The following is a 12,554-nucleotide window of genomic DNA, read 5'->3' as shown; positions in this document are numbered from 1 at the left end:
CCCCACCCCCTCTGCCCCTCCCCCTCTGCCCCACCCCCTCTTCCCCACCCCCTCTGCCTCACCACCTCTGCCCCACCCCCTCTGCCCCACCCCCTCTTCCCCACCCCCTCTGCCTCACCTCCACTGCCCCACCCCCTCTGCCCCACTCCCTCTTCCCCACCCCCTCTGCCCCACCCCCTCTGCCCCACCCCCGTCTTCCACACACACAAATAAAACAGAAATCCTTGCCATTGTGTCCACTTGGTAGCGGTAAGGACACCCAGGGCTTCGTCAGAGTGTGTTGATGCGCAGGAGAGCAGCGTCAACATGCGCCGTCACCTGGAGGTTCACAGAGCAGCCAGTCAGTCAACAGAGCTGACCGTGGAGCTGCCTTCACTGCCTACACAACACGTGCCTCCAGCTGCCCTCACTGCCTACACAACACGTGCCTCCAGCTGCCCTCACTGCCTACACAACACGTGCCTCCAGCTGCCCTCACTGCCTACACAACACGTGCCTCCAGCTGCCCTCACTGCCTACACAACACGTGCCTCCAGCTGCCCTCACTGCCGACACAACACGTGCCTCCAGCTGCCCTCACTGCCTACACAACACGTGCCTCCAGCTGCCCTCACTGCCTACACAACACGTGCCTCCAGCTGCCCTCACTGCCTACACAACACGTGCCTCCAGCTGCCCTCACTGCCTACACAACACGTGCCTCCAGCTGCCCTCACTGCCTACACAACACGTGCCTCCAGCTGCCCTCACTGCCTACACAACACGTGCCTCCAGCTGCCCTCACTGCCTACACAACACGTGCCTCCAGCTGCCCTTCACTGCCTACACAACACGTGCCTCCAGCTGCCCTCACTGCCTACACAACACGTGCCTCCAGCTGCCCTCACTGCCTACACAACACGTGCCTCCAGCTGCCCTCACTGCCTACACAACACGTGCCTCCAGCTGCCCTCACTGCCTACACAACACGTGCCTCCAGCTGCCCTCACTGCCTACACAACACGTGCCTCCAGCTGCCCTCACTGCCTACACAACACGTGCCTCCAGCTGCCCTCACTGCCTACACAACACGTGCCTCCAGCTGCCCTTCACTGCCTACACAACACGTGCCTCCAGCTGCCCTCACTGCCTACACAACACGTGCCTCCAGCTGCCCTCACTGCCTACACAAGACGTGCCTCCAGCTGCCCTCACTGCCTACACAACACGTGCCTCCAGCTGCCCTCACTGCCTACACAAGACGTGCCTCCAGCTGCCCTCACTGCCGACACAAGACGTGCCTCCAGCTGCCCTCACTGCCGACACAAGACGTGCCTCCAGCTGCCCTCACTGCCTACACAACACGTGCCTCCAGCTGCCCTCACTGCCTACACAAGACGTGCCTCCAGCTGCCCTCACTGCCTACACAACACGTGCCTCCAGCTGCCCTCACTGCCTACACAAGACGTGCCTCCAGCTGCCCTCACTGCCGACACAAGACGTGCCTCCAGCTGCCCTCACTGCCGACACAAGACGTGCCTCCAGCTGCCCTCACTGCCTACACAACACGTGCCTCCAGCTGCCCTCACTGCCTACACAAGACGTGCCTCCAGCTGCCCTCACTGCCGACACAAGACGTGCCTCCAGCTGCCCTCACTGCCTACACAAGACGTGCCTCCAGCTGCCCTCACTGCCGACACAAGACGTGCCTCCAGCTGCACTCTAAGCAATAACGGCGTAACTGTGACTTCATAAGCTAAAATGTATTCTTATATACATTGATTAAAGATAAATGAGTAAAAGTATTATTGCCTGAAATGTTTATAAACATTTGAATTAAATGAAGACGAATATAGATTATTTAGTTCGTTTGCAGTGAACACATGACCAGAGAACCAACAAAATTGTAATGTGTCCAACCCGTCGTCTCGAATACTATGTCGCATGTTGACGTTAATATTCCTTAAATCCAAAAACTGATCTACACAATAATCTTAGAGGCTCGCAAATTTGACATGATGCCCCCGTTTTCTATTGGTGTTGTGTTGTATTGGGTTGGGTTGGGTTGGGTTGGGCTGGGCTGGGCTGGGTTGGGCTGGGCTGGGCTGGGTTGGGTTAGGTTGGGTTGGATTAAGTTAGGTTAGGTTTGGGCAGGATATTTTGCGCAGCAGTTTATTGACGTTGGTTATGTTGGGTTGGGTTGGGTTGGGTTAGGCTTAGATTAGGTTAGGTTAGGTAGGTTTAGGATAGGTTGGGTTCGGTTAGGTTGGGTTCGGTTAGGTTGGGTTGGGTTCGGTTAGGATGGGTTGGGTTGGGTTCGGTTGGGTTCAGTTCGGTTGGGTTGGGTTCGGTTAAGTTGGGTTGAGTTCGGTTCGGTTAGGTTAGGTTAGGTTCGGGCAATTTGTTCAGCAGTTTACTGAAGTTGATTGATAGTGCTCAAGAGGATGGGCTAATACATCAGTCATATAGTCTAATACAGGGAACACGGCCTCGGTGTTCAGTAGGCAACATACTGTAATGATGGTTATAACACCCGACGCAGAAACATACTCTCATGTTGCTCCGAATGTTGCATAAGTCCGCTCCTCTTGCAGTGTTGTTCGTCACTTCGGTGATGACTTTTAATATGGCAAGGTATTCACCCAGCTGATGACTTCTACTATGGGAAGGTATTCACCCAGCTGATGACCTCTACTATGGCAAGGTATTCACCCAGCTGATGACCTCTACTATGGCAAGGTATGCACCCTGCTGATGACCTCTACTATGGCAAGGTATTCACCCTGCTGATGACTTCTACTATGGCAAGGTATTCACCCAGCTGATGACCTCTACTATGGCAAGGTATTCACCCAGCTGATGACCTCTACTATGGCAAGGTATTCACCCAGCTGATGACCTCTACTATGGCAAGGTATTCACCCTGCTGATGACCTCTACTATGGCAAGGTATTCACCCTGCTGATGACCTCTACTATGGCAAGGTATTCACCCAGCTGATGACCTCTACTATGGCAAGGTATTCACCCAGCTGATGACCTCTACTATGGCAAGGTATTCACCCAGCTGATGACCTCTACTATGGCAAGGTATTCACCCTGCTGATGACCTCTACTATGGCAAGGTATTCACCCAGCTGATGACCTCTACTATGGCAAGGTATTCACCCTGCTGATGACATGGCAAGGTACTGTTTGGAGTTATAAAACAAACATAAACATGTTTATGTACAAACATAAACAATGTAACACTTTTCACTTCTAAGGGTTTATGACTATCAAATGAGTGGCAGATGGACCAAGTGTACTATTATTGAGACGCTTGAAGTCTCTCAGAAAAATAACTGTTGATCATAAACTATCGAGCGCTCACACAGCTGCTTTACGTGTTGAACATGTAGGTAGTGAAGATGCTCTTGGCAAAATTGTGTGAATGCCATGAATGCATCACATCTAAAGACCACTTGCTTCAACTTTGTGTTCTGCATATTATTTAGTTCAGGAATGACAAACCATACGCTGGTCACTTTTGGCTTACTGGAACTACAAAAGCCAGAATGGGGTTGACATTGGAATGGGACTGCATTCCCACACTACTGTCACAGAGATAATTAATCACATAACAATTAATATGAAAAAAAGAAAATTTGCCAGCATATGAAGCAGATAAATAGCAAAATTTATGTTCTCATTGATGTGATCAACAAGCCTGAGCATTAGCACAATCCTTGATCGTTTACATTTAAATATGAGAGTGATAGAATGGTAATCCCCATTTCATGTTCTTAGATCTAATCAAACTTCCTGATCAGAAAGGAGCAACTATTGCTAGGCATCTATTGAGCTGTCTCAAATTATCAAAGGTTTGATGGCTTATATTTGAAACAGAACCTTGTAGCATTTGCTAGTGATGGAGCAAGTGTCATGCTTGGTGTCAAATCTGGCGCTGTAACAATTCTCAAGGAACATTACCCTGATATAATAATCTGGCATTGTCATAATCACAGAATAAAACTTGTAGTAGGTGATTCAGTGAGAGAAGTTCATGGAATTAATCATTTTCAAGCATTATGGACAAATGGTACTCAGTTTACAGTAAATCACCACTAAATCGCAAGGCACTCTCTGAATGTGCCTCTCAACTTGAACAAGAGATTTGCAAAACAGGCCGTGTTCTGAGCACCAGGGGCTCAGAACGCGTTTTGAACAGTTTTAGCTGTGTGGAAAAATTATAAAGCACTCTTTTATTATTTTTAAAAAGCAGTGAAAGATGAAACAAGAATTGGATGTGATACAGGAACCTATGAAGGTCTGTTGAAAAAGCTAACTTCAGAACAGCTTCTATTGGATTTAGCTCTAATGTATGACACGTTGCATGAACTTGGTCAACTGTCAGTGTGTCTACAGAAACGCACTACTTCGATTGTGTATGACGACAAACAGATTCAACGGAGAATAAGGTCATTGCATGGACTAAGAGAGAAAAGCTAAGACTAGAAATTTAGAAGCTCAACAGGCCTTTGATAAGGAGATGTTTGATGAGTTACCATAACAAGCAACAAGAAAAATGTCTCCATTAATTATCAACAGTTTCTGACTAGTCTTGTGAACAATTTACAGCACCGTATGTTCACGACAACATCCATGAGAGGCTCTCAAACTTCTGAACCGCAAAGCATGAATAAATCACTGCTAAGTGAAATGTGTGTTCCTTAGAAAATCTGGATACTGGCCTGATCATATAAATACCACCTTTTTACGGAAAAGCTAATATATTATCTCTCTGTAAGAGGTTTAAGGCTTTCTTCTTACTCTGCACTTAATGCCTTTAAAGACTATGTTGAGGATCATGGACGCATCATCCACCCAAGATTTACACCCATTACTGAATGGAACCTATTAGGGGAAAGTGCCAAGGCATTACGACTATATAATGCCTTGGCGCTTTCCCCTAATAGTTCCATTCAGTAATGGGTGTAAATCTTGGGAGATGAGGCGTCCATGATCCCATTACTGAACTGTTTACAAGTTATTCCTATTAGTACTGCTGAGTGTGAGAGGGGCTCCACTCACATGGACCTGATAACAACAACAACATGCTCAAGAATTCTCATAAATCATGTATCAACATTTATGTTTGTTAAACTACATGTACCTCCTCTAGTTCAGTGGCATCCTGAGCCGTATACCATATCATGGCTGCGGTGACACAGATCGGCAGATGACACCAAGACAAGAGTTGCTTCACACACCTGAGAACATCTCACACCCGACCCTTAGTGGAAACTATTGTGAAAGTTCTCACTGCTTGTATTTGTGAGCACTAAGTGTTTTAACGTCTTAAATTGATAAATACATGATTGATGTTTTTTTTCTTAATATGTTTGAATAATTATATTTTATGATAATTAGAGAGTACAAACACAAAATATTTAACACTTTCGCTCTCTGATGATGCCTACTAGCATCATAAGTTTTTCTCCTTACTGTAATCCGATGACTATCGTGCGCGTCATCCATTAAAATATTTGTAAAAAATAGAATTTTTATCTGATCAACTTCTAGGTGGTTTCAAAATGAGCGCCATTGTCTTCTCACTCTCCTCCATATGCCGCATGGCATTCTGAGTCGTCAGGCCATGCGGTAGGCAAAGTGCTTTGTTTATCACGCTCGTGACCGGAGCGCTGCTGGCTCGCGTCCCTGAACTTGTGCAAATCTCGGTTATTATCGGCATTTATATTGGTTCGTGTGCCTTTCACACACATTATATACGTTACACGATAAATCAGGGTCCAAGGCAAAGCAGTTCCACGCCGAAAACAGCGAAGAAATCAACCAAAGAGGATAGAATAAGTATGCTCTACAAAATTTTTTGTAACGTTCGGCTTACACCAGGGAGCCGGTCGGCCGAGCGGACAGCACGCTGGACTTGTGATCCTGTGGTCCTGGGTTCGATCCCAGGCAGCCGGCGAGAAACAATGGGCAGAGTTTCTTTCACCCTATGCCCCTGTTACCTAACAGTAAATAGGTATCTGGGTGTTAGTCAGCTGTCACGGGCTGCTTCCTGGGGGTGGAGGCCTGGTCGAGGACCGGGCCGCGGGGACACTAAAAAGCCCCGAAATCATCTCAAGATAACCTCAAGATAATCTCACCAACAAAAATCCCTGGTTTGATTCAAGAATTATCCAATATTGATACAGATGTTGAGGGGAAAGAACAGAACACTGATTTCGACAGTGATTCATCAGATGTAGACAAGGCAGATGATGGATGATGGCTGAGTCAATGGTTGAGGAGAGTAAGGATTCTGAGGAGGAGGATCGAGGGTACGTCCATAGCCTCCTGCTCGAATGCGTGCAGGACGTACTCAACAAACAAATCCTGATGATGCCTGGTGTACTGTCAACACTCCACCATCTGTAGAAAGTTTCCCTGGAACACCAGGCCCCGAGTATACCAACACCTACCACGGCTATACAATTTGTACAATTATTTTTGACTCGTACATTGATTGAGTATTTGACGATTTAAACAAACTTGTATGCAGAACAATTTCTAAAGAATGCTTCCTCGAGTGCAATGAGTCTTTAGCGAGAAGTAACTGTAAACGGAAATGTCACGATATTTGGGTTTGGCCATGTTGATGGGTATTGCAAAACTACCAATGATGAGAATGTATTGGCAAACAAGCCGGCTGTGGTATATGCGTACATTCAAGACTTTCATGACGTCGAAAAGATTACCCACATATTGGCCAGTTTCTTCATAGTTATAATAAGTCCATTCCCAGAACAATAAAGACAGATTGATAAAATTTCGCACAGTGATAAAATATCTTACGGGCAAATTTTCACAAGTATCCATTCCCAAGAAAGAATTAAGTTTGGATGAAGGAACAATGTCATGGCGTGGGCGATTATCCTTCAAAGTTTATAAGCCAAATAAGCCTGATAAGTATAGTGTGTACATGCTTACTGAATCAACATCGGGCTACATATATGACTTTGAGGTGTATGTCAGGATTGGTAAAACAACAGTGGAGACAGTCATGGGCTTCATTCACCCCCTAATGTACCAGGGTTACCATCTGTATATGGATAACTGCTATAACTCTGTCAACCTCACAGAACAGCTACGTCAACATGGTGTTTACATGTGTGGAACCATCAGATTACCGCTTAGCGCCCCCAAGGCTCTGCAACAGCAAGCAAAAGTGTAAAATTCCTATGGATAAAACCGTATTCAGGCCGCAAAGATAATACATGTATAATCCTGCAGAAAGACAAGCGAGTGGTCTCACTAATCACAAACTGTCCACAAATGCTAACACATAGGAAGTCGAACGAAAGAAGAGAGTGGGGAAACATGACGAAACCACTTCAGTGAGCCTTGTAACTGTAAACAAACCAAAAGCAATATAAGTACATAAGAACATAAGAACAAGGTAACTGCAGAAGGCCTATTGGCCCATACGAGGCAGCTCCTATTTATAACCACCCAATCCCACTCAATATGCATGTCCAACCCACGTTTGAAACAATCGAGGGATCCCACGTCCACCACGTTATGCGGTAATTGGTTCCACAAATCAGTAACCCTGTTACCGAACCAGTATTTACCCAAGTCTTTCCTAAATCTAAACTTATCCAATTTATACCAATTGTTTCATGTTCTGTCTTGTGTTGATACTTTTAATACTCTATTAATATCCCCCCCTCCCTTTGTTATGAACATTCATCCACTTGTAAACCTCTATTCATGTCACCCCTAACTCTTCGCCTTTCCAGTGAATGCAATTTAAGCTTTGTTAATCTTTCTTCATATGAAATATTTCTAGTTCGCGGAATTAACTTTGTCATCCTACGCCTGGACACGTTCAAGTGAATTTATATCCATTCTATAGTATGGCGACCGAAAACTGAACTGCATGATCTAAATGGGGCCTAACCAGAACAAGATATAGCTGAAGAACAACACCAGGTGTCTTGTTACCGACGCTTCAATTAATAAATCCCAGTGTCCTATTGGCCTTATTACGAACATTCATAAGAAGAACATAAGAACAAAGGTAACTGCAGAATGCCTATTGGCCCATACGAGGCAGCTCCTATTCTATAACCACCCAATCCCACTCATATACTTGTCCAACCCGCGCTTGAAACAATCGAGGGACACCACCTCCACCACGTTACGGCGGCAATGGTTTCACAAATCAACAACCCTGTTACTGAACCAGTATTTACCCAAGTCTTTCCTAAATCTAAACTTATCCAATTTATACCCATTGTTTCGTGTTCTGTCTTGTGTTGATATTTTTAATACCCTATTAATATCCCCCCTGTTATGTCCATTCATCCACTTGTAAACCTCTATCATATCACCCCTAACTCTTCGCCTTTCCAGTGAATGCAACTTTAGCTTTGTTAATCTTTCTTCATATGAAAGATTTCTAATTTGGGGAATTAACTTAGTCATCCTACGTTGGACACGTTCAAGTGAATTTATATCCATTCTATAATACGGCGACCAAAACTGAACTGCATAATCTAAATGGGGCCTAACCAGAGCAAGATATAGCTTAAGAACCACACCAGGTGTCTTGTTACTAACGCTTCGATTAATAAATCCCAGTGTCCTATTCGCCTTATTACGAACATTCATGCATTGATCCTTTTGTTTTAAATTCTTACTAATCATAACTCCCAGATCCCTTTCGCAATCCGACTTCGCAATCTCAACACCATCTAGCTCGTATCTTGTAACTCTATCATCATTACCTAGCCTCAGAACTTTACATTTATCAGCATTAAACTGCATTTGCCAATCATTTGACCATTTCAAAACCCTATCTAGATCAACTTGAAGTGATAGTGAGTCCTCCTCCGAATTAATTTCCCTACCGATTTTCGTATCATCAGCAAATTTGCAAATGTTGCTACTCAAACCTGAATCTAAATCATTTATATATATTATAAACAACAGAGGGCCCAGGACAGAGCCCTGAGGTACTCCACTAACAACATTATCCCACTCAGACTTAACCCCATTTATACTAACTCTCTGTTTCCTTTGGAATAGCCATGCCCTAATCCAAGTTAATATAGCACCACCAATACCATGAGCTTCTATTTTTTTAATTAGTCTTTCATGTGGCACTGTATCAAAAGCTTTGCTAAAGTCAAGGTACACTAACATCACAATCCTTACCACTATCAACTGCCTCAACTATGCTGGAATAAAAAGTTAGCAAATTTGTTAAACATGAACGGCCATTTGTAAAACCATGTTGCGACTCATTTATTAATTTATGTTTTTCAAGATGGAGACGAATTGTATTTGCAATTATTGATTCAAGTAACTTTCCCACAATAGACGTTAGGCTAATTGGCCGATAGTTTGACGCAAGTGATCTATCTCCTTTCTTAAAAATTGGTACTACATTAGCTACCTTCCATGACTCTGGCACTCTGCCTGACTCTATTGATTTATTAAATATGGTAGACAGTGGCTCGGAAAGCTCCTCTTTGCATTCTTTAAGCACCCTGGCAAACACTTCATCCGGCCCTGGGGATTTGTTTGGTTTTAGTTTTTCTAATTGTTTAATTACATCCTCCCTGATAACTGCTAAACTAGTCAACCTGTCCTCATCCCCACCCACATAGACTTGTTCGGCTGAAGGCATATTGTTAAGTTCTTCTTTAGTAAATACAGATATAAAATATTTGTTAAAAATACTACTCATCTTGTCATTATCCGTTATTTGACCTGTCTCAGATTTTAATGGACCTATCCTTTCCCTAGTCTTAGTTCGATATAACTGAAAAAACCCTTTAGGATTTGACTTTGCTTGCTCTGCTATGCGAACTTCATAGTTTCTTTTTGCTTTCCTAATCTCTTTTTTAACATTTCTAACCAGTTGTATGAATTCCTGTTCTAACCTGACTTCCCCATTCTTAATCCTTTTGTACCAAGCTCTTTTTTTACCTATAAGGTTCTTTAAATTATTTGTTATCCACTTTGGGTCATTAGTATTAGATCTATTCAATTTGTATGGTATACTACGTTCCTGTGCTTTGTTTAGAATATTCTTAAATAAGTTATATATTAAATCCACATCGAAATCCCCTTTTACGTCACCTATCGCTGGGTTCATGTCTCGCTCTAAGACCGGCCCACACCCCATACCCAAGAGTTTCCAATCTATTTGACCCAAAAAATTACATAGAATTGTTTGGCTGAAAGCATAGTTTTAAGTTCCTCTTTTTATTTATTAGAGATAAAATAATTACTAAAAATACTACTCATCTCTTCGTCATTATCCGCTATGTGACCTGTCTCAGTTTTTAATGGACCCATCCTCTCCCTAATCTTTGTTCGATATAACTGAAAAAACTTTATGATTTTCCTTTGCTTGCTCTGCTATGCGAACTTCATAGATTCTTTTTGGCTTCCTTATCTCTTTTTTAACATTTCTAAACAGTTGTACGAATTCTTGTTCTAAATTGACTTCTCCATTCCTAATCCTTTTGTACTAAGCTCTCTTTCTACCTATAAGGTTCTTCAGATCCTTTTTATCCATTTCGGGTCAATAGTATTCGATCTATTCCATTTGTATGGTATACAACATTCTTGTGCTTTGCTTTGAATATTTTTAAATAAGTTATATTTTGAATCCACATTGAAATCCCATTTTACATCACCCATCACTAGATTCACGTCTCTCCCCAAGACAGGCCCACCCTATATGCCCAAGACTTTCCAATCAATTTGACCCCAAAAAATTCTTAGGCTATTAAAATCAGCTTTTCGAAAATCTGTCACTAACAGAATTTTCTCCTACAGATCTATTCCATTCTATGCTAAATCTGATTTCTTTGTGATCACTGTTCCCTATCTCACTCACCATTTCGATGTCATTAATTTGTGTTTCGCTGTTAGTTAACATTAAATCAATTAATTCTAGAAAATCTTCTGCTTCATTATTCCCTGTTTTGTTCAACCAGTTTATTCCATTAAAATTAAAGTCACTCATGACACAAATACTGTTAGACCTAGATGATCTAGAATATTCTAGATATTTCAGTCAATAGATGCTTTGCTTCCATTCTGTCTTAAGTTTGGCGGTCTGCATATAACTCTTATTATACGATTACTTGCTTTTTCGTTTCATTTTAGCCAAATAGTTTCTGTATGTGGCTCAGTTTTGATTCCCTCTTTGAGACTACATATAAAAAGTTTCCCTAACATACATTAGACGAGGAGGAAGAGCAGCCATATATCTGTGTGAAATAATTTAAATCTATATTTTTGATATTCAGCTAATAGTTCTCTATTTTCTACATTCATCCACGTTTCGGTAAATGCAATAATATCTATTTTTTTTGTGCAGACAAGATCATTCAAATCGTTTTTGTTTCTTAGACTCCTACTGTTCATGTGATATACCCTAAATGTATTGTTATTTTGAAACCCTTCTCTTTCCCTTATCATTTTGTCAATTTGTTTCTCCCACAAACACATAATTTTATTACCTCCTTTCTCCATGTCAATTCCCATACCACTTTCTACTAACATTTTAAACCCAAACAAAACTCTCCCACCACAGGTGGGAGAGTTATCCAGGGTGAGCCGGTGGCTGTGTGGATAGTACGCTGGACACACAATCCTGTGGCCAGGGTTCAATTCCCGGCGCCGGCGAGAAACAAAAATGGGCAGAATTTCTTTCACCCTGATGCACCTGATACCTAGCAGTAAATAGGTACCTGGGAGTTAGACAACTGCTACGGGCTGCTTCCTAGTGTGTGTGTGTGTGTGTGTGTGAGAGAGAAAAGAATAGATAAAAAAAATAGTAGTTAGTAACACTTGATTGATTAACAGATGAGAGGCGGGCCGAAAGAGCAGAGCTCAGCCCCCGCAAGCACAACTAGGTGAATACAGGTTCCAACGAGTTCGCAACAGCAACAATGCAGCCCTAGATAGATGCACCCCATCCCGAGCATACTTGTCATTTCTTTCACAGAAGTGTTCCCAATTATCTATAAATGATATTGCATTTGATTTGCAATATTTGTCCAGTCGGCAATTGACACCAAGTGCCCTCGACAACCATGCATTTCCATCTCCCTTTCTTGGAAGAATGCCGCAATATGATCGGGATTCCTCTCTTGCTCCTAACTAATTCTATGGCTGTCTTAAACCTCTGTATTAGTGCCTTGCTCCTAACTAGTCCAACATCATTTCCACCGGCACTGATACAAATGATGGGTTTGTTCCCATTTCCAGCCATATCATTCATGTTGTTAACAATAACACCAATTCCTGCTCCTGGAAAGCAAACCCTTAAACTGTTCCCCCTATCTCTGGCACAAAAAGCTTTATCCAGATACTTCACCTGAGGATCTCCAACAACCAAAATTTGCTTAGGTATTCCTACAGATTTGCCTTTGCCTGTCTTGCTATGCGAACTTCATAGTTTCTTTTTGCCCTCCCTATCTCTTTTTTAACATTTCTAACCAGTTGTACAAATTCTTGTTCTAAATTGACTTCCGAATTCTTAACCCTTTTGTATCAAGCTCT

The 12,554-nt window shown here is 42.8% G+C and overlaps 1 protein-coding gene across 1 annotated transcript; it reads left to right on the top strand.

Moving 5' to 3' along the window:
- Window positions 1–306: 306 nt before the first annotated feature.
- On the top strand, window positions 307–1,734 carry LOC138368443 (arginine-glutamic acid dipeptide repeats protein-like). Its single transcript, XM_069330960.1, has one exon. The coding sequence runs from the start codon at window positions 307–309 to the stop codon at window positions 1,732–1,734; it is 1,428 nt and encodes a 475-aa protein (XP_069187061.1).
- The last annotated feature ends 10,820 nt before the right edge of the window (window positions 1,735–12,554 follow it).

Source organism: Procambarus clarkii, chromosome 25 (genome assembly GCF_040958095.1).
Source record: "Procambarus clarkii isolate CNS0578487 chromosome 25, FALCON_Pclarkii_2.0, whole genome shotgun sequence".
Taxonomy (NCBI): domain Eukaryota; kingdom Metazoa; phylum Arthropoda; class Malacostraca; order Decapoda; family Cambaridae; genus Procambarus; species Procambarus clarkii.
The sequence above is the reverse complement of the archived record's forward strand: the minus strand, read 5'-3'. Positions and strand labels throughout refer to the sequence as shown.